Source organism: Cricetulus griseus, chromosome 6 (assembly GCF_003668045.3).
Source record: "Cricetulus griseus strain 17A/GY chromosome 6, alternate assembly CriGri-PICRH-1.0, whole genome shotgun sequence".
NCBI classification, from domain to species: Eukaryota; Metazoa; Chordata; class Mammalia; order Rodentia; family Cricetidae; genus Cricetulus; species Cricetulus griseus.
Window position 1 is genome coordinate 49,930,112 of NC_048599.1, and position 21,909 is coordinate 49,952,020.

Sequence of the window (21,909 nt, forward strand, 5' to 3'; positions counted from 1 at the left end):
CCTGTAATCTGTTTTCAGGCAAGCACACGTCTACATAATTGCAGGAGCCTGCTTGTCTCTGGGTTTTCGATTTGCTGGCTCAGAAAACTTATCAGCGTTTAACTGTTTGGTGAGAAATACCTTGGCTTGTGCTGCTGTGCTGCTAGCTCCCCTTCTGTTTTACGATTACAGCCTTAAGATGTCACTTTAACTTGCAATTTTATTTTCTTTTTTCCAGCATAAATTTGCGAAAGATTTTATGAATTATTTATCTGCACCCAATGCTTCTGTAGTAAGTCTTTTTTTTTTTTTCTTCTTCTTCTTCTTTTCCCCTATTTGGGAATAAAGTAAACAAAGAAAATTCATAGGTAAACCAGAAAGTCATGGGTTATCAAGTACCTTTGCTATTTGAATTTAAAAGGAGATTTGAAGCATCTTTATGTTGAGGTTTGAAAATGCTAAATTAGGTGACAATATGGTTACCCTTGAGACTATGATTAGCTTGGGAATGCAGGTTTCTAATTCTTGTGACAAGAGAATAAATAAGAGGAATAATATTTATCAGTTGACATACTTCATACTCTGTCATGTTACTGAATACCAAAAGTTTCCTTTATGAAAAAAAAAAAGCCAAATTCTAGGGGGACAGGACTGAGCTCTGTGCTAGCCCATGGGAGGCCTGCCTCTTTCTGAATGGAGATGGGAGAAGAGAGGATGGGGAGAGGAGTTGGTAGGAGAGGGAAGGAGACAGGAGTAGAGGAGGGAGGGGAAATTGGTTTGTATAGAAAGTAAATGAAAAAAATGTTATTTGAAATTTTTTTTTTAAATGGTAGGGAGGATACAGTTCTTGAGACATTACTTTTCTGATAACAAGGAGACTGTAAGATTTTTTTCCTGGTGAATAACACAGACCTATGCAGTCATTTTTATAATGTGAAGAAATTAAAAATATCAGAAATTCCCAAAATATTAAACTAAGTTATGGCATATCCATTTGTTCTTACACATTGGATGTAGCAAAATCATGCTGTATAGTTTTTTTGTGTGTAGAACTTGTTTTTAAGTTACTAAGAGAGCATATGTAGTGGTGTCTGATTTTCATCTATAAATATACATGGATGAATGGGAAGGCTTTCTGAGAGTGATGTCTGTAGGGATAATGTCAGTTCTCAGTGGGTGGTGCATTGTTATTTACTTTAGGATGCTCTAGTTTTAAGCTCTCTACATTGAATTTATATTTCATAATCATTATTAATTTTTATAGATTTAGTTTTGAAATTACAAACATTTGAAATCTTCCAATGTCAAATATTTTGGTAATTAAGAAACGTAATCACAATTAACACAGAGTCATGTTTTTGTGTCACCAGACAGGGCCCTACAACCTCGAAACCTGTCTGAGTGTTGTCCTGCTGTCTCTTGCCATGGTCATGGCTGGCTCTGGGAACCTGAAGGTGTTGCAGCTCTGTCGATACCTGCATATGAAGACAGGTGGAGAAATGAACTATGGTTTCCACTTGGCCCACCACATGGCCCTGGGCCTTCTCTTTTTGGGAGGAGGAAGGTAATGAATATGCTTTGTTTTGTTTGTTCCTTAATAAGAGTTCATGAGAGAGATCTATAAAGGTTATTTTTATTTTTTTATTTTTAAAAGTACATTTTTTGTTGTTGGCCCTTTACATATTAATGTTGGTATTTGTCCTTTTTCATAGTAAATTATCTGATAAAAACATTAATTAGAACTGCATTGATTTTGTACTAGTTCTGAGGGTCAAAGTCTCTTGCCATCTTGTCTTCAATCCATGGCTTCACTTACTTACCTGATGTCTGTGACCTTGGCCAACTGCTCCAATTTCTGAGTTATATAAGTTTATTTTCACCTCTCTAGAAGTATAAAAATAATAAAGATTGAAAAGTTAGAGATTGAGGAAGATATTCATTTCCTTTATATGCTTTGTAACAATTGCTTCCTTTTAGTAATTTAGAATTATGAGTGCTTAAAGGCTGGGGCTATAGCTCAGACATGAAGTACAGGGTCAAACCTTTGAATTCTTGTAACAACAATAAAAATTAAAAAGTCAACAAGAATGTGTAAAGAAATGTTAACTATGAAAATTCTTTTGTATTTTATGATTTTTGAAATTACTTCATTCCAAATAAGTCCCATCTTATTTGGTATGGATAGTTGCTTTTCTTTCACATTGAATCACTTTTCTTCTTCTCTGCTTCTGCTTTTATTTTTTTAAGAATACTTTAATTATGTGTTTGTGTGGGAAGGTTTATACAAGATCCCCTGTAACTTCAGTTACAGGCAATTGTAAGCTGCCCAACACGAGTGCTGTGAGAGCCAAATTTGGGTTCTTTGGAAGAGCAGCTCACACTCTTAATTACTGAGCCATCTCTCCAGGCCCTGGCACTCCCTTTTAGTGATTGTTTTATTTTAAGATCCTCTTATGTTTTCAGTATACTTATAACAGCCTATATTTTTTAATCCCTAAGTTTCTAGTGTTAATATCTGAATATTCATCTTTGAATTTTGATTTATCAAAATAATAAAGTACTCCATTGCCCTTACTCTGCTGTTTTAGGGCTAACCTTGCTTATTAATCCTGGGTTGAATTGTAACAGTTGTAGAATATTGCTTTTGTTTTGAATAGTAATCATCCCAGGAATGATACAGGGATTAACCGTAAAGAGATGTGTGTATTCACACCAAAAATGTACTTTGTTTATCAAGGCACCTTACCACTATACCTTGTTATACAACCCTGGTCTTCTGACTCATGAATGCCTTAAATATATGCACACGAAATAATAATGTCTGTCCCACTAAATTTGCTCTGCAGGTACTCTTTGAGCACATCCAACTCATCCATTGCCGCTCTTCTCTGTGCCCTTTACCCACATTTCCCAGCCCACAGCACTGACAACCGGTGAGTCTTGTGCATTGCTTAGCACTGTTACCTGAGTTCTCTAAGGATAATCAGTCTGTTTTGTTTTTGTGGACAATTGCTTTGTTTATTAGCTTAACCTTCCTGCCTAAATCTTTTAAGCATTTCTTTTCAAATATTAGACTAGAAGAAAACTCTGGACATCTGATGCCTGATTATTCTCAAGTCTTTGAAACTGTTTTGAACCCATATGTAGGCCAGATTGAGTTATCTTTAGGTACAAATTTACCATGCAAACTTCAGTAGCCAAGGGAAATTTTGTTAAGATTATTTAATTCTAAGAAAATTTAATCTGATTCAATGGCAGTATGAATTCCTTCTTTTAACACAATAGCTGAGAAGTTTTGTGTAATGACATCAAAGAGACAAAAATAGAGACCTATAGAAAAATTGAACAGACCATTTAGAAGTGACAGGAAGCAGTAGTCCCAGAAGTCATAGGAAGTGAGCAGTACAGAGCATTTAGAGAGCATGGAAAGCACAAAAAAAACGACTAACACTAAGACATCCTTCTCCAGGAAAGTGTTCTGATAAGGGACCTCTTTTATGCATTGTGAGAGAAAAAAAGCTCCTTATAAATGACAGTGTAGCCAGCTGACACTGTACTTAATCGATGGCACCCTCTGTCGTCTGCCGAAAAAAGAGTCAGGGTGTTCTTTGTCTAATAGTGAAGGGTCAGGACCTCTCAAATCACTTGAATCTATAATGTTATGTATAACCAATGACAGGAAAAGACAGCTTTGCAAAAATAGCCTGATCTAAAATCCAAACTCTGCTAGCTGGAGCATAAGAACGTTGTTAACTTACTACAGCTCTGACATGTGGCTTCCATCCTTCATTAAGAATGCCTTGTGACTTGTTGAATTCAATTGCCAGGTCATTATAGTGAAATGCCAGTCATGTGATTAGTTGAATTTGCTCCCTCCTGCCTTCCCTCCCGTCTTTATTTTAGACAAGGTTTTATTGTGTATTCAAAGTTTGCATAGAACTAGCCATATGACCCAGGCTGACTTTGAACCTGTGATCTTCTATCTCTGAGTGTTGGGATTATAGGCCTGCACCATCATACCTATCTTAAGGCAATTTGGTGATAAATATCAAGAACCTTAATTGGTCTTCGGATGTAGCATAGTGGCCGAGTGCTTGCTTAGCATGTGGAAGGCCCAGTATTCAATACCCAATACTGCCCCCCCCCATTTTTAAATATAGCTAATAACTAGGATTTTTTTTCCCCTTTTCAGTTTTATTTTTGATACACTTATAGCAGTGGATAGATTTGAGTGAGAAGAGGGGGAGGTTATTGTTGCTTTTTTTAAATCTCTAGTTTTTGTGTGTGTCATATGTGTATGTAGAGGCTAGACATTGACATTGGGGATTATCTTCATCTGTCACTCTCCATTTTACTTTTTGAAATAGGGTTCCCACTGAATGTCCAGCTTGACTGGCTAGCCACCAAGCCCTTAGAAACCCAGGATCCACGGTCTTCACTTAACTAGCACCGAGGAGTTACAGGTGTCTGCCTCTGCACTAGGATATTAGTTCTGGGGATCTGAACACAAGTCTTCATACTTAGGCTGTGTGCACTTTACACCCCACTTAGTCCTCTCTTCAACCCTGTGTTGTTTTTTTTTTTTTTTTTTTTGTAATCTCATTTCATTATTCTTTAATAGTATCTAAAAATTGAACATTTTGTGAAAAAGTTAATTTTAATGTGAAGATTCAAAAGCAGATATACACACACATTACCACTCTCACCCATCAGTATTTTATTGTGTGTTTCAGTGATGTGTGTGAGATTGTGTATTCAAGGATGTATACATAGAGAGCTTTGCTCTCTGAGAACTGTCTTCCCTAGCAAGCCAGAGGAAGAAAACTGCAGCACATCCCTGAGAGAGATGATGAGAGATGTCTTGTGTAGAGCAGCCAAGAATGGTTGAATGGAATCATTGTTTTAAATCAGTGTTCAGGCCACCATTAATAAATATATTTCTGTTAAGACATTTCTTATTAAACTTTTTCTACCTGTGAACGCAAAGAATTTTTGAACCAAAGATTACATAAGTAGTTTCTTAGAATTTCTCTGTGTCCTTTGGGCCTTCAAGATGACTCAGTAGATAAAGGTGCTTACCACCAAGCCTGATGGTGGTTTAATCCCCTGTACCCTGTACCCACATGGTGAAAGCAGAGAACTAACTCGTTCAGTTGTCCTCTGACCTATGCAATACATGTATCATGTGCATACACACATGTTATGTAATAAAAAAATTTAAACTAGAATTTCTCTGAACTTTTAATTGAATTTTCTGTCTTCATTTCAAATTCATATAGGAAGGTATTTTTCATCCAGGTTCTTGTAGCCTGTCAGCAACAGTGATTGTCAGTGTCCTGGTCACTTCTCTGTGTTTTCTGTTCACAGCTATCATCTCCAGGCTCTCCGGCACCTCTATGTGCTAGCTGCAGAACCAAGGCTCCTGGTACCTGTGGATGTGGATACAAACACACCATGCTATGCCCTTATAGAAGTTACTTACAAGGTAACTCTCCCTGTCATCGTTGTAGACCCGATTATTTTAAAAGCATTTTTAGCAAAAGCTGATGATACTAAATGGAACAGTCATAAAAAATGAAGCTTCCCAAGTTGCTGTTCACTGCCAGGCCACACAGGCTCACTCTTGTGTTTGGGTGTAATTTTTGGAATCATCAGCTGTTCCTTTGTCCTTACAGCTGATCACTGGATGATGTTCCTGGTAACTTTGCGTGCCTAATTAAATTGTTCTGCAGAGTCATTTGGGTTAGAATGATTGTGTGGTTTTGCTGAACATTTGAAATCCCTAAGTTTTGTATTTGAGTGATCTTTCATTGGCATGCATACATAGGTTGCAAATCATGTAGTTGGTTCCAAATTATTAAATACTTCTGTTTGTCAAAATGTGCTACACTCTTGAGATGTGAAAGTGAGGTGATGATGTCATATTCCTGAAGGAAATAAAAGGCCAGGCATGGATACAATTATAGCAGTGTGATAATTTCAAGGGTGTGTGGCATGCTACAGTGCTCTTATCCCTCTGAAGAGTTTGGAGCAATTGTTACAGTGGAAATGACTCTGAGATGGGGCTTGTTTCCAACGTGTATAAACTCATGCTGAAGAAGCATAGCCCTTCAGTATTGCTGTCCAGTGAAGAGCAACCCTCCAAGGTGTTGATGGTGATGGATGCTCCATAAGATAGAATTTAGGCTTGAGTCTTTTAAGATTTGAGTAGAAAGGCTGTAGCTACAGATCAGCCCTAGAATGCTTGCTTGACATGCACCAGTTCATGGGCTAAATCTAGCATTGCCAAACAAAAAGACTATCAGAGGGTGTTTTAGTGAGGGTTTCTATTGCTTCGAGGACATTATGACCAATGCAATTTTTTTTTTGGTTTTTCGAGACAGGGTTTCTCTGTGTAGCTTTGGAGCCTATCTTGGCACTCGCTCTGGAGACCAGGCTGGCCTCGAATTCACAGAGATCTGCCTGCCTCTGCCTCCCGAGTGCTGGGATTAAAGGCATGAGCCACCAACGCCCAGCCTAATGCAATTCTTATAAAGGAAAATGTTTAATTGGGGTGGCTTGCAGTTTCAGAGGTTTAGTCCATTACCATGGCAGGACATTGCAGTAATAGGGCAGATATGGTGCTGGAGAAAGAACTGAAAGTTCTATATCTTGATCTCTAGGCAACAGGAAGTGAACTGTTTATCACACTGAGTGTAGCTTGATCAAAGGAGACTTTCAAAGCCCACCCCCACAGTGACATACTTTTTCCAACAAGGCCACACCTCGTAATAGTGCCCCTCTCTTTGGGGGCCATCTTCTTTCAAACCACAGAGATGTTGTGTTGTTTCATAGTAATGTGCAGACCTTGAGCAAGGGGAAGGCACAGAGTGGCCATTTGGCCAACACCGGTTGTGTTTTACCTTTATAAAGGGCACTCAGTGGTATGATCAGACCAAAGAAGAACTGATGGCTCCAACCCTTCTTCCAGAACTTCATCTGTTAAAGCAGGTAAGTTGATGTGGCTTGGATGGTCTATCTAGAGGGTAAATTGAAACAGAATTGCATAGCAGTAAGGGTGTCGTCCCCTCCCCCATTTAAGAAAACAGAAAAGCAGCAACAGCAAGAGGAAGATTTATGAAGGATAGAGAAGGTCTTACTAATAGTACATGTCCTGTCAGAACATGGTTCACATACCTTTTTGCAAGCAATTGGATCTTGTTAACCTATAGGTGGCTTATTGCAGCCAATTCACTATTTCCTCTAAGAAGCATGTTCAGTTTTCCAGGTATGAGTGACTATGTTTACATTTGTCCCTGCAGATGAAAGTTAAAGGGCCAAGATACTGGGAACTGCTCATAGATTTAAGCAAGGGAGAACAGCACTTGAAGTAAGTATGCTGAATTCTCACTTGTGCCTTTCTGGTAGTGCATAGAAGTCTCCAAGGAGGTGAGATTCTGGATTATTGTCTGAGAGTTGTCATTTTTTGAACTCATCCAAGACAACATTTAGGGTATGTTGAGCAGTGTGGTCTATATCTTTGAATCATGATTTGTTTTAGAATGTAAAAGTGTTAATTTGAAAGTCAAATTGTAATGTTCACAATGTTCATTGAGAAACTGGAGCTGATTTAGCTTTAGACAGTCCCAGGGTTGGTTCTCTGTGGTACAGTAGGATTTGGTCTAAAAGGGACTTTTTGTAACTGCTGATGCTTTTCAGATGTCTTCTGTTGCTCCCTTGTTGTCTTGTTACAACCATCATAAGGCTGTGGTAGACTGCTTTTAGGTAGAATAAGTTATTTGCAAGTAATTACTTTAGCATTTTAATAATTTTATACCTTGGGAAGTATGTAATTTGTTTAAATTCATAAAACGTTTTGACAAGCAAGTAAAACTTTCATAGTTTAGTCCCAATTATATCTTCTTATTCTCCAGTAGCTAATTTCTGTTTGTTCTGTCTTAGATTAATTAGTATTTTCTTTCTACTGTAAACCAATTACTAGATCTTTAATATTTGCATTGTCTTAGGCATATTACTAGGGACACAGGAACCAGCAGTTTTAGGTAAGACCCCTGAGGAGCTCAATGTTGAGCAGGTAAAATCCCATGAATATCCATACCACAGAAAAGTGGAGATGTATCCTCACTTAATGTGCACTCATTCATTTTGTGCATAGTAAATAATCTTGACAGAGAGTGGAGAAGACTTCCTCCCCTAAAAGTGGCACTGGAAAACACTAACTTCAGCAGAGAGCTACCAGTAATACCTCCTGTAATGTCATCTTTTTTTTTTTCTTTTTCTTTCAGATCCATTCTTTCTAAGGATGGGGTTTTATATGTAAAGCTCAGGGCAGGCCAGCTGTCCTACAAAGAAGATCCAATGGGGTGGCAGAGTTTGTTGGCGCAGACTGTTTCTAACAGGAACTCGGATGTCAGGTCTTTCAAGGTGGTGTTGTATTTCACTTCGTGGCTTCTTTCATTGCTGCAGATTGTAAAACCTAATTGGCCAAGATTTCCACTGCTTTCTTGTGTGACACCCATAATAAAATAGGGACATCCTGCTAATACTCTCTGTAGGTCTTGTATTAAGTGCCACCTATAATAAACCTCCATACTACAAGCCATATTTGGTTTAATTATTTTACTTGCTAGTCCCTCAAATAGAGAAAGAATTTTGCAAGTTAGCACTTGTTAATTATTTTTCTCTCCCCCACCCTTCACCGTTCTTCCTTTCTTTTGGCAGTGTTTCAGTATATTGACCAGGTTATGCCTACTTCTCCCTGGCTCCCCTTTACTCTTTAACTCTAGAGACTGAGATATATACAATGCTTTATACATGTAGATTAAATGTTCTACCACCAACTATAAACACAATCTTGGCCTCACATTTTGATTCCCTTGCCCTAGTCTCCTAAGTGCTGGGATTATAGACATAAATGGGGCTATATCCCATTGTGTGTGGGGTGTCCATTTTTAAATCATCATTTGTTTCTTTACTCTTGATGAAAATGATTCAGCTTTTGAATCTTGACTTTTAGTTTATTATTTCATAGTGCTAGCTACCAGTACAGTAGTATTTAAAATGAAGAAATAGTTAAAAAGTATGAGTTAAAATTCAATACTGTGGAGAGGGGTCAGTATATATTCTATGTTTTAGAATTCATTTCCATCATTAGAAATGTATTCTGTAATCTAGCATTAAACTTGGGAATTTAATCTATTTTAAGAGTTTCACAGGCAGATGTTTGCTGAAGATCCTCAGAGTACTTGGGACTCACATAGCAAGGAAGTATCAGCTCAGCAGCCAAGGGACAGACCTAGAACTTAGCTTTCTTTATCCCTGAGTAAGGAGGTAACAGATTATTATAGTTCTACTTAGATTTGCTCTGAGATCAGTCAGTTAATATTGAGCCTTTCTCATAGTTATCAGGTTGTAAAGCTATAAAATCTCCCAGCTTTGATGTTAGTGTGTTGTTCTTGGCAGCAATCAAAAGATTGTCTCTGGAATATTTTGAAGAATTGGTTTGTGGATTTTTGTTGTTATTTTAGTTTAGTTTTGTTGTTGTTGTTTTGTTTTTTAGCTTAAGTTAGTGTTTTTTAAAAAGAAAAATTAGAGCCTATATGAAAAGCTAATCCAGCTTGTAGGGAAAATAGATAAGTTAAATTTAGTTTTGAATGTTGAAAGTATATAAAAATTAAAAGATAGCTTAGTGTCCTGTATGCTAGTTTAGAAATAAAATAGTAACCTTAATTGAAATACTCCATTTTCAGTCTTGAACATTAAGTGGTATACTGAGGTTTTTTTCCTTTTTTTTTTTTTTTTTTTGTTTGGTTTTTCGAGACAGGGTTTCTCTGTGGCTTTGGAGGCTGTCCTGGAACTAGCTGTTGTAGACCAGGCTGGTCTCGGACTCAACAGAGATCCGCCTGCCTCTGCCTCCCGAGTGCTGGGATTAAATGCGTGAGCCACCACCACCCGGCAGTGTCTTAGCTGTTTTTAAATGATAATAGAAACAATATTGACATGTACCCATCACTAGAACAATTACAACTTGCAGACCTAGCTGTACCTATTAACACTTCTGCTAGTCCAGGCAGTGGCCCCTTCGTATCTTTTTGTTTGTGTGACTCTAGTTCCTCTAAGGACCTTGTACATGAAGGATCAGAGTAATAATTGTCTTTTTGTGGTGGCTGACTTGAGTGAGACTCCTCTTTCCGTACTCTCCCATAATACTTGTACTCTTTTTTAAATTAATTAATTAATTAATTTTGCACCCCAGTTGCAGTTTCCCCTGCCTCCTCTCCTCCCATTCCCCCCTCTCGCCCCATTTTCCAATCCACTCCCCCTCCCTTTCTGTTCAGGAAAGGGCAGGCCTCCCATGGACATCAATAAAACAGGGCATATCAAGTTTCAGTAAGACTAAGCACCTCCCCTCAATATATTAAGTCTGGACAAGGTGGCCCAGTATAAGGGATGGGTTCTCAAAAGCTAGCAAAAGAGTCAGAGACAGCCCCTGCTCCCACAGTTAGGAGTTGAACAAGAATACCAACCTACACAACTGTCACATATGTGGAGAGGGCCTAGGTCAGTCCCATGCAGGCTCCCTGGTTGTAGGTTCAGTCTCTGTGAGCCCCTAAATACTTATACTTTTTATCCTTACATTAACCATGGAGTTTATTATGGGGGGCTGGGGCAAAAAGAGAAGGAGGGAGGAGACGAAGGAAGGGGGTGAAGGGCAAGAGAGCGTAAGTTGGTGGGGGGGTCTGTCTTTAAAGGGGTTTTTTGCACCTGCTTGAAGTCTCGCACTCATGGAACCCTGGGCCAGAGTATTGCCTGAGTGCATTCTGCCAGGTGACAGGAGCAGGGCAGCATAATGCTTGAATCCTTACACTCTCACCTTTACTTATTTGTTAGAAAGGTGAGAAGTTAGGCATGGTTATACTTTTAAACAGGCTTTTTAGGTAGACACTGAGGGAGGGAGAAAAGCCTTTTGCAGGCATTTTATAAGAAAGAAGACATGTTTGTTATTGATTTTTTATTAGATCAACACTTCATATTAGCTTATACAAAAGCTGCTTGCAATTTCCTAGCAGAAGAGGATAACAAAGCTCTAGCTTGTTTTGTCTTGTGGGCCATTGTGTGAAAAGAGGGGTAGAGTTCTTACAGTATGAACAGGAAGGGAAGTAATAGCTGGTTATCTCACTTAAAGTGTGTTTTGTTTTTCTTTTTTAGCCAGAAACAATTTCATCATTCACTTCTGATCCAGCACTTCTGTCATTTGCTGAATATTTCTGCAAGCCAAGTGTGAACATGGGTCAAGTAAGTATTACATGCTTTGCTGAGCCTCAGGACAAGACTATTCTATCAATAGACAACCAAAATCACCTGTAATATTCATATCTGCCTTCGAGATTGATGACATCCTTTACATTGTTAGATGTTTTTGCTTGGCAAATACAGATTTTTCACACACACACACACGTGCACGCAATTAAATTTAGTAGCTTTCTATCCTAATAGAAAAAGATTACAAGCTTTGATGGGTGATATTTCTTGTGTCATTTCTTGAATTTGTTCTCAGTGTTTAGCACCTTTCTTGGTTTTGTAAATTTTCAGTGATTTTTATCTCCTTTGTATATTAACCCTTCTTTCTGTCACACAACTATTCTCTTCAGAATTTCAAAGATGTCTAGTGACCTCTGTTCAGTGAATTGTTTAGGTAGGAAGCAATGGGATGATTTGGAATTGAAGCTTGTTGTCTAGAAGTGTATGTGGTCTTGGGAAGAACTCCCAGACTCTCTAAGATGTGGCTTCTTCATTGTAAAATAGGATGTTTAGACGTCAAAGAGACGTCTTTACCTTACCTTACAGCGTCTCTTTGAGGGCTGAGAGAAGTAACTTTCCTCTCTCTTTGCTGCATCCTCACTACACAGTGCTCACTATGCTGAGGACTTTGCACACATCTCTCACAGTTGTAACCCAGTGCACAGTTATATCATCATTTGAATTTACGGGTGAGGAGATTGCCACTCAAGCCGTCACACATTCAGGTTCACACAGCTAGTAAGGACTAGGGTGTGCATTCAAGGCCAGAGATGTCTCTGATAAAGCCTGGGCCTTCTTTGCCACCACTACTCCTTCTACTCTCCCCAGCTCCCACTGCTGGATTTGATTTTGAGAACTCTCTGTATTTACCTGGGTGCTGTTTATCCCTGCATCTTCCTTTGTTCATGCTGCCTTTGTGTATCCCACCACTCCCGGCCTGCTGAAGGCTCCTTCTGCCGCGTTCTCGAAGCATTTCTTTTTCTTAACCCTAGATTGATCATGATCAGATCACGTGTTGCTACCTCACCATCCTTTTTTTGGGTTTTGCTGCTGTTATAACACTACATAGACTATGACTTTTTATAGAGATGAACTGTTTTTCACTGTTTACCATTGAGCCTCAGAATAGGCATTGTAGCTGTTACACAGTTATTTCTTGAGTTGATTTTGAAGTGTGCTTTCATGTGCTATAAGGTGCTTTTTTATTTATTTATTTATTTTTTCTTACAGAAACAGGAGATTCTGGACCTCTTTTCTTCAATACTCTATGAGTGTGTTGCTCAGGAGACCCCAGAGATGTTGCCTGCCTACATAGCAATGGATCAGGTATGGTTCCAAAGTTGTTTGTATTCTGATGGCGATTGATCCTGTATTTCAAATGATCTACTTAATGATGTGGGAAGTTGCTACAGGCCACAGAATTATGCAGTGAGAATTCATCAAATACTTCAGAGGTCAGTCCACCAAAGATGCACACCTGAGGGTGATAGGCCTTATTTAGCAGGGTGCTAAGGAATACTGCCTTTTGAATGTATTGGCTGTCCTCATTGCACATTTCTTGTATAAAGCCATAGCTCTTTCTCTCACATTACAGCTTGGGGATTTTTTTTTTTTTCCCCACAGCACTACAGTGTGTTAATTGTTTACTGGGCACAGTTTCCCCTTTGCATTGTTATATTGGATGACCCCTCCCCACAGCAGTTTGTGATTCTGGCAAAAAAGTAATCATAGACAATACCTTTACTTTCTCAGCCAGGTCTTTGTATAAACTTAGAAGTCTGCCCCTCTGCAATTATCTTTCTTGGCAGACAGTTGGTCAGTGTTACTGTCCAGGCAGAGAGACCTCAATTGAGACATTGATAGACACCCAAGGACAAGAACTTTGGCATGTCTAAAGTTGTTGAGCCATAGCTCTCAGAGAGATGGTAACAAGAATGTCCTGGATTCACTCTGCCAGCAGATAGGGAAGTATGTAAAGTAATGTCACATTCCAGCAGAAGCACAGGACCCAGAGCACTGCTACTGAATGGGCTCCATCTCTTGTTAGTTGTTGAGAGTGATCATGGTGCTGTGCTGGTGCTCTGCTTGCTGCCTCTCTTGGCATAGTAGCTAAGTTGTGCTTCTTGGTTGTTGGCTAAATGGTCTCTTCCTTTTAAAAACTCTGGGAACCCTCACCCCTCCACCATCTATAACAGTCTCTATGGATGAATGTCTCCTCTGGTGGTAGCCTTGGTACCTTTATAGATAATTCTTTTTTTTTGGGGGGGGGCGTGTTTCGAGACAGGGTTTCTCTGTGTAGCTTTGGAGCCTATCCTGGCACTCGCTCTGGAGACCAGGCTGGCCTCGAACTCACAGAGATCCACCTGCCTCTGCCTCCCGAGTGCTGGTATTAAAGGTGTGCGCCACCAGCGCCCGGCTTATTCTTAAGATGAGTGGTTAGTCCTCTGCCGCACTGGGATTCCTGTCTGATCCCTGCTGTGTCATTGTACTCAACCTCATCCCCAGAGATTTATACACTGTGCATCTTCATTATTCAGAGTTGCCCAGCCAAGAATGACCTTGACCTCTGTTCTTTTACTTGGAAGTTGCCCTCATGTTGAAGAAAGTGAGCCGCATGGAGTGCTCCTTAGTGTGGTCAACTGCATTTCAACACCCCATGGATCTCTTGCTGATCTTGTCAGCCATATTTGAAGCATATCCTAGAATGCAACACTGAAGAAGGCATGATTAACATGGTATCATTTCATTACACAGACTTTTTTCTGTTTCCTCACACAGGCTATAAGAAGTCTTAGAAAGAGAGACATGTTGAACACATCTGATCTTTGGCAGATAAAGTTGATATTAGAGTTTTTCAGTTCACGAAGCCACCAGGAGAGGCAGCAGAACAACCCTAAGCAAGGGCTCTTTATGAACTCTGAATTCCTGCCTGTGGTGAAGTGCACTATTGATGCCACCCTGGACCAGTGGCTGCAAGGTATGGTTACACCGTGCCCTTGTGCTTTTGAGGTACAACTCGACTGAGGCTTTTATACTTACCTGCTTTAGGAACAGGCTTATTAAATGAGTCAATGAGATCTTGTGGCCATGGTTACTCATAACTCCTACAAGTGATGCTGACTCACATGAGTGATGTGACTAAGGGAATGCAGTTGATGTTACTTGTACCTGAAGTTGACTTTCTGCAGTCAGTTCCTTGATTTTTTTATTCTTTTCGTTTCATTTAAATCTTTGCAGCAAATAGCTGACAGTGACCTGCTTTGAGTACATGCAAACCCTAGTCCCAGTAGTAACTTCTTCATTATTTAAGCTGTCTTGCTGTGGTACTGGGAAATAAGTTTCTGACAAACAATCAGACTGTAAAGTGGCTTGTGGGGAGTGGTTGAAGGAAGCAACTGTGCCAACGCTGCCCTTATATTTACCAGGTGCTTTTGTGTAGCTTCAAAATGTTTCTGATAGGCATTTTAATGATCATTTTTTGTGTGTGAAAATGCTATATAATAGATGTCAATGTTTTCTTTCCATTAGGTTTGGTATTTCAACACCTGTAGAGGCCTTTGTTATTGGAAGTATGTCATTAAGTCTTGACAAATTCTGTGATGGCAAATGTCTTAGAGTATAAAGTGATGGCCCATTCTTAGCATAGTACCTGGTTGGTCTTGTTGCTCTTTAGGGCACTTGGTGAATTCAGTTTTCCAGACATCTTTATGTCTCTTACTGGTTTTCTCAAATTTTCTTTTTGGTTCAAATGTCTTATGTCTAAGCTCGTATTACTAGAAGCAAATAGTAGAGACAGGTTTAAGAGACTCCTTCCTTATTTGCTGGGGTTTCATTTTTTAGCTACCCTCTGTGTCATCATATACTAAACAACTAGCAATTCTTCTCCTCTAGTTTTTCATGATTCTTAGAGAGAGAAGGGAGCTGCTTTTGGGAACCTTGGCATGAAGATAGATAGGGTCATTCCTGTCCCAGAAGCAGATGTAGCATTGGCCATCTCCCTATTGTGACCCAAGCGGCATCTCATCCCAATCCTCAATCCACTCCTTGTTGCAGAGAATGTCTTCACTGAATGGCTTAGGTCACACATTGTCCTCAGTGGTTACTGTGTCTGAGGTTAGGATTTCCTTGGTTGCCCTAGACCACTGATTCTCAAAGCATGGCCCCTGAGCAGTAGCTATGCCTGCATCTTGTTATAAACACATTTTTGTGCCTGTACTCTAGACCTACTTTCCACACCAGAAACTCAGGGCTGTGTCAGACTGTGTTTCAAAAGCACTCTGATAGGCATTGGAATTTGATCATCTCTAACCACAAGTAAATAGAGTGTAGTCCTGGGCTGAAGTCATTCTTCTTGAATATTACACTGGAGGAAAAGATATGACAGTGGGTGTTATCATGTAATCACATGTATTTGTGTATATTTTCTCACCTCCTCAGCACTCTAAACTAGTCAGTATCAGGTCACCCTGTCCTCTCTACCTGTGCAGCACTGCCTGGTTTGTGCTGCCGGCTAAGTATGCACTTTTGAAAAGTAAATACCAGTAATCATTCCCATTTCTCTCATCTCTGTTCTTTGTCCATTCAACTCCTTTTGTGTCCTCTCACAGCTGGAGGTGATGTGTGTGTGCATGCCTACCTGAGTGGGCAGCCTGTTGAGAAATCTCAGCTAAGCATGTTGGCCTGCTTCCTTGTCTACCACTCTGTGCCAGCACCACGACACTTGCCGCCTCTGGGACTGGAAGGTAATCCCATCTCCATCCTCTGTTCGCTAGTTTCTAGTTAGGGAGAAATTCCTGTAAGTCACCTTCTCTAATGCAGTCCTCATCTTTGTTCATGCTTTGCGTTTGTTGAGAATGCTTTCTAAAAATAGAACAAAAAAGTGTTCTTTAGGACTATAAACTGAACATGTATATGTTTCTGTTATGATGAATGACAGCTGTATAACTAAGTTATATGGATTGAACTCGGGTGTTGGGCGTGGCAGTCAAACACTCTACCACTGAGCTATATTTGCAGAACTGACTTGATTTTTTTTTAAAATAACTTTTTAAGATTCCCTAGCTTTTAAAAGTTGTATGTAATCACAATTTCTGTTACCCTAAAACCTTAAAGTTATAAGTACTTAATTTTGTATATATTTACAATTTTTACATTAAGAAGTATAAAAAGTTGAGTGAGTGCTATTTGGAATATGGAAACACACACTGAGTTTGTCTGATTCATGTCATGTTTAAATTGCTACTTTAATTGAGGATGAAAAAATATTTTTGAGAAGGGGAAGGTTGTTCGGTTAATGTTTAATCACTTTTAGCTTAATGCCATCAGTCATTTATGTGATTTAGGAAACCTCAGAGAAAAATGTACTGTACACAGACTTCTAATTGTGGTCATGAGGAATTGCTTGTATTTTGTGGCATCTCCCATGGAAACTAATGCAGAAAGACAAATGCATAAAGTAGTGGCTTGGTGTTGCCCTTGCTGGCTGGATTGTTTGAGAGTTTCTTGGCTACATTGGGAAAAGTGAGCCCAAAGTATAGCCAGGAGGACCTTGAGTTGTGGGAGGGAGGTGAAGATACAGAGAGACCAAGGGAGCTCGAGTTTGCAAGATGGATATCAGAGAGGAGAGAGCCATGCTGAAAATACTAGAGGGTACCTCTGGTTTCAGAAGTTAATGGCCAAAAAGTTGCATGTAAAGGAATTCCTTGGAGGGAAGAGCTTGCAAATGGACAAGACAACTTGCCATTTGTTTACGTCAGCCCAAGACTAGTGCCCATCCCACAGCTTCTTAGTGGAATTTAGGAAGGTATGGTCTCAGTCATGAGAAGTAAATTGCCTCTGGGTTAAATAGAGTTGTGGTCGCACCTAACCAATATCAAAGGATCAGCACAAGTTGTGATCTGTGATCATAACTGCATGTATGTTTTCTTAAAATTTAACTGTACTCAGATCAAAGCTTTGTAGCTCAAGAACTCATCACTCAAGTGGGTGAAATTCAGTAGATTGTATACAGTAAAAACAGTCCCCAAACTGGGCATAGTGGCCCACACCTGCAATCTAAGCACTTGGAAGGCAGGAATTCCCTGGAGGGGAAGCAGTTGAAGGTTATCCTTAGCTCTAAAATGAGTTCAGGGCTGGCTTTGGCCCATATAGGACCCTGTCTCAGGAAAAATGACAATAGTAATAGCAATTACATTGACAGGCCCTCAGGCTGCTTCAGCATTCCTCTTTGTTGCTCATATTTTGCCACAAGTCAAATAGCTGTCTCTCCCTGGCTTCTGGTTGTGCAAGATTCTTCCCTATCTTTTTTTCCTCCTGTATTTTCTTTCTTTGCTCTTCACCCTGTTCTTATTCAGATAAGAAAGTAAATACTACAGAATGAGAAACAAAAAAAATTTCAAGATGCAGAGAAAGCTTAAAAGACTTATTTGGTGATGCCCCATGCTTCCCTCAGGTGCTGTGGGTTGAGATCTTGGTGGAATAACAGAATCATCTGGGTAGCTTTTGAAACTCTGGATGCCTAGGCCTCACTCCTAGTGAGTTATGTGTAATCTCTGTGAGACCAAGAGTAATAGGCATTAGGTCAACTTCAGTCTTCAGTCTGGTAGGTTTTTGTTTTTGTTTGTTTGCCCCCCCCCTCTCCCTCTCTCTCTCTCTCTCTCTTGATCGCTCTTTGTCTCTCCCTTCCTCCCTCTCTCCCTTCTTCCTCTCTCTTGGTAAAAGATTGAGCTCCCAGATCAGAAATTAAGTATGAGAATTAATTTTCAAGATCACTTATAGTAAATGTACACAAATAAGTTCCCACACTGGTTAATTTCTAAAGTACAGAATGGGTAAGTTTAAATTCTTAGTGTTTTAGGAAATTAAAAATTCAGGGTTGCTGCTGGGGGCTTCTGTCTAGAAGGAACGTCTGGCTCTAACATGGTATGTTAAGCTGCTTGGGAGGGCTGTGTGGCTGAGGCTGTGCATCGATTTAACCTTTGCATCTGTCTCTTCAGGGAGCACAAACTTTGCTGAACTCCTCTTCAGGTTTAAACAGCTGAAGATTCCAGTCCGAGCCTTGCTAAGACTGGCTCCTTTGCTGCTTGGAAACCCACAGCCGATGGTCTTGTGACCACATCTGGTAATAAACCTACTCGAAAGTGACTGCAGCACAGAATCATATGAGGCATCGAAGCTAAGGCAGCATTTCTGTTTGGTAACCAGTGGAACACAGATGCATGTGCCTCACTGTATCTAAGTCTATGTTGAAAATGTTCCAGAGACACTGTTGCTATCCACGTGTCATTAGCCAATGTATAAAAGTCAGTTAAAATTCTCTTTTTGTAAATAAAAGATTTTTGGTTTGTTTTCAGAACTATTGATTGCTTTGGACTTCAGAAAACAGTGGCAAGCTGATTTTTGAAGCTTTTGAACCTCAGTGGTTCAGGTGAAAGGTCTGCACTGAGAAGTGCAAGCTTTAAAAGCCACATCATGAAAGTGGACTTTCTGCCACCACAGGAGAGTTCTGTGTTGTCTGTTGTGTCACAGTGTCTTCTCTACGATGTGACGGATGAAGTGATTATTGCAAGCAGATTTCTACTGGAGAATTGCCCAGCATGGTGTGCTGGACTGTACCCTCTAAAAATTATGTTGGAGCCTGACCTCAGTGCAACTGTATGTGGGCTACAGTTCTTTGAAGGTAACTAAGGTTACAGGATACCATAAGGGTGAGTCCTTATTTGATAGGACTGATGACCTACTTAGAAGAGGAAGAGAGATGCTTTTCTCTCTGTATCATGTGAGAACTTGCAACACAGATGCTTAAAAACCAAGAAGATTCCCTCGTGGAAACCAGTCAGACAGTGTCTTGGACTTCAGCATCTAGAAGTATAAGAAATAAATTTGATGCTTAAGCCATCTTGTCTGTGGTATTTGGTTTCAGCAGCCTGTGCCGGCTAGTGTATGATACCTGCCCCAAATACCCACAGTATAAAATTACCCCTATACAGGAGTGTTAAGAAAATGTTTTTAAATATGAAAGTCCATCTGAACTGAAGATTTGGAGAGTGCTTTCATATTCTGAGCTTTAGGACAGCCCATGATGCAAGATAGTCCTATGAGAGCACCTGAAGCTCCAGCCGCATGTGGCAGGAAGAACGCTCCTTCCACCTCAATCTAACCTGTACTCACAGCTTGCTTTCAGACCAATGGGACCATGAATAAGTAGGAACTGCAAAATGCCTATTTACTGATTTTCCATTTTTTCTGAAAAAGCAAGTAGAAGTAGCTCCATTGGGATTTGGTGTAATGTCCATCTGCCTACCTGTATCAAGGTTAATTTGTGGCTGACTTTCAGAGCAAAATGTGCATTTCTTCACTCTTAAAATTGCTATGAAATGGTAAGTGATGACCATTCAGTTTCATCAAGATTGAACCCACTGTCCAGACAATTGTTATTTTCACTCTTAGTTGTTAATGGTTGCCATAGGAAGACTTGAGAGGCATTTAAGTAGTTTTTGGACACACATTAACTCATACAGGAGGGAAAATAGTCATGAAGATGTCAACAAGAGTGAACAGTAAGCTTTAAAGAGAGGACTCAATACAGCGGAAACAGCATTGGTGGTCCTATTGGTCAGCTGTATGGGCACCAAGAAGAAATTCTAGTGCTCTTGAGCCAGCATGCTAGGATCATCAGATAAAAGATTATCTTTACTAGTCTCTAGAACATCTCGTGGGAGGCAGTCTCACCATCCACAGCAGCCAGCCTCCTGGGATCCACAGCAAGGGGAGAGCTAGAAAAACCTGGCAGTGAAGTGTCTAGTCTCAAAGAAGCATCTATGACTTCAAGTGAAGGCTGATTAGCCAGGACTTGTTATATTGCTTCACTTCCTATGCTTCTGTGAGCACAAGTATTGTCTGCTACAGACACACAGTTGAACAGTGCACTCAGATCCTTTCCCCAAAGGATACTGAACATCTGCTCCTCCCTCAAGGTCTGATGAGGGAGCAATGGCAAATTGAGGTCAGATGCCAGACTTCAGCTGCTTCCCTCTGTCATATCCCTCAACATGCTGGGCTCTACCCATCCCACTAAGCCCCAGCCCTGCTGTGGTCTGCTGCTGCCTGCACGGATCCTAGTCCAGGAGACTCGGAAACAGCTACTCAATGTGAACGGAAAAGACTTTGCATTGGCAGAGCTTATGAGCATGTTGAAAAGCAGGCAAACATCTTTGGAATTACATGGGCTTTGTGTCTGTTTTCTTGAGTTGTACTCATTAACTTAGTCTATCACTATTGATCACATTATATAGAGCATCTTGTTTAAGCTTTTGTCCTTTAGCTAAAAATACTTCTTTGGTAAACTTTAATATTGTAGCCTGTTTCTTTTAGGATACTTTGGAAAGTACTTTTCAGACTTTTTTTTCCTTTGAAATATTCATATTAGAATTTTAAAACAGGAAATTCATAATAAATTCAGTAAGATTTGTAAGTACCTGTCAGATCTTAATTCATGTTCTTTTATACTCCAGTGCTTAGCTGAACTGTTAGCTTTTCTCTGTAGCTAATGGGTGTCTCAAGTCTCTGCTTTGTGAGAATGTGTGCTTTAGGAACTCAAGACATGCTGGATCCTGATGTCACAGTCACTTCATGGGTAGAGGAGGGTGAGTCCCAAAAACAAGGACAAAGGTGGGAAGCTAGTGTTAGATGGTATTTTCCTTCTGATTGAAACATCCCTCCAGGAAGATGGGGTAGGGGAGCCTCACGAGACTAAACAGTCATGTATTGGAAAGTTGAAGCTTAAGAGTCACAAAGTGCTCCCCCAAAGATGTAAAAATGGAAGTTTTTACACACTCTGTGTGTGTGCTGGGGGTGGGAGGGTGGGAACAGGACAGAAAGGGACAGGTTAACTGTGACCACCAGAGCTGCCTAGAGGCCTAGCTGTCTGGGAAATTCTCTGGCCAGTCAAGCAGCCTGCAAGTTGTGAAGAGTTGTTGCCCATGTTGAAGTGGCTTTGGTGATACAGCTGTTTTTGAGTTGTCCCTGCTCTTAGAACGCCACACCCATACTCTTGTAAGTGGCCCCAATAAACTCATTGATTTATTAAGGTGGACTTTGGCAATGTCATTTCTTTAGTCTATCATTGATTGCCTGGTGTGTGTGTGTGTTGTGTGTGTGTGTGGGCGGGGGGTGGGGTGGGGTTGGTCTTCCCAGGAAAAGTTTCACACAAAGCAAGTTAGTACCACTCACTTATCTTTCATACTTGGCTGTTTCTGTGCACATTTCACTTACCAAGCTTGTTGGGTGAACAGCTCAGAAATAGTGTAAGCATATACTAGGCCCTGGGTTTTATCCCTTAACCACACACAGAAATATTTTTCTTCTATCAGAAGTTAAACAGGTGGTTTCATTAAACAGGAACCTTATGGACAGATGAGCACAGATCTGAAGCTGTAACCAAATATAACCAAACTGCTATTAAATAAAACAACAGATTCCAAACAGAATATAACTCAATATAATGCTCGTCAGCTGGGTGGTGCATATGTGGTGTTTACTTTCTTATTTTAAATTCCCCTTGGTCTGCTCTCTTCACACCTGTGGGATGCTTTGTATTAGGATGGCTCCATTTCTCCAATCGCTCTTTCC

The 21,909-nt window shown here is 40.1% G+C and overlaps 1 protein-coding gene across 1 annotated transcript in view; it reads left to right on the forward strand.

Annotated features, from left to right (window-relative positions):
* The window catches only part of Anapc1 (anaphase promoting complex subunit 1), a 76,295-nt gene extending 54,922 nt beyond the window's left edge, over positions 1-21,373 (forward strand). The window contains exons 36-48 of the mRNA XM_027421847.2: positions 19-109; positions 218-271; positions 1,350-1,543; positions 2,826-2,912; positions 5,347-5,464; positions 6,892-6,969; positions 7,281-7,348; positions 8,265-8,403; positions 11,188-11,274; positions 12,511-12,606; positions 14,059-14,257; positions 15,888-16,022; positions 18,276-21,373. Of these exons, the coding sequence (XP_027277648.1) occupies positions 19-109; positions 218-271; positions 1,350-1,543; positions 2,826-2,912; positions 5,347-5,464; positions 6,892-6,969; positions 7,281-7,348; positions 8,265-8,403; positions 11,188-11,274; positions 12,511-12,606; positions 14,059-14,257; positions 15,888-16,022; positions 18,276-18,391 (1,462 nt within the window). The 3' untranslated portion in view covers positions 18,392-21,373. The remainder of the gene's footprint in view (positions 1-18; positions 110-217; positions 272-1,349; positions 1,544-2,825; positions 2,913-5,346; positions 5,465-6,891; positions 6,970-7,280; positions 7,349-8,264; positions 8,404-11,187; positions 11,275-12,510; positions 12,607-14,058; positions 14,258-15,887; positions 16,023-18,275) is intronic.
* Positions 21,374-21,909: the final 536 nt, after the last annotated feature.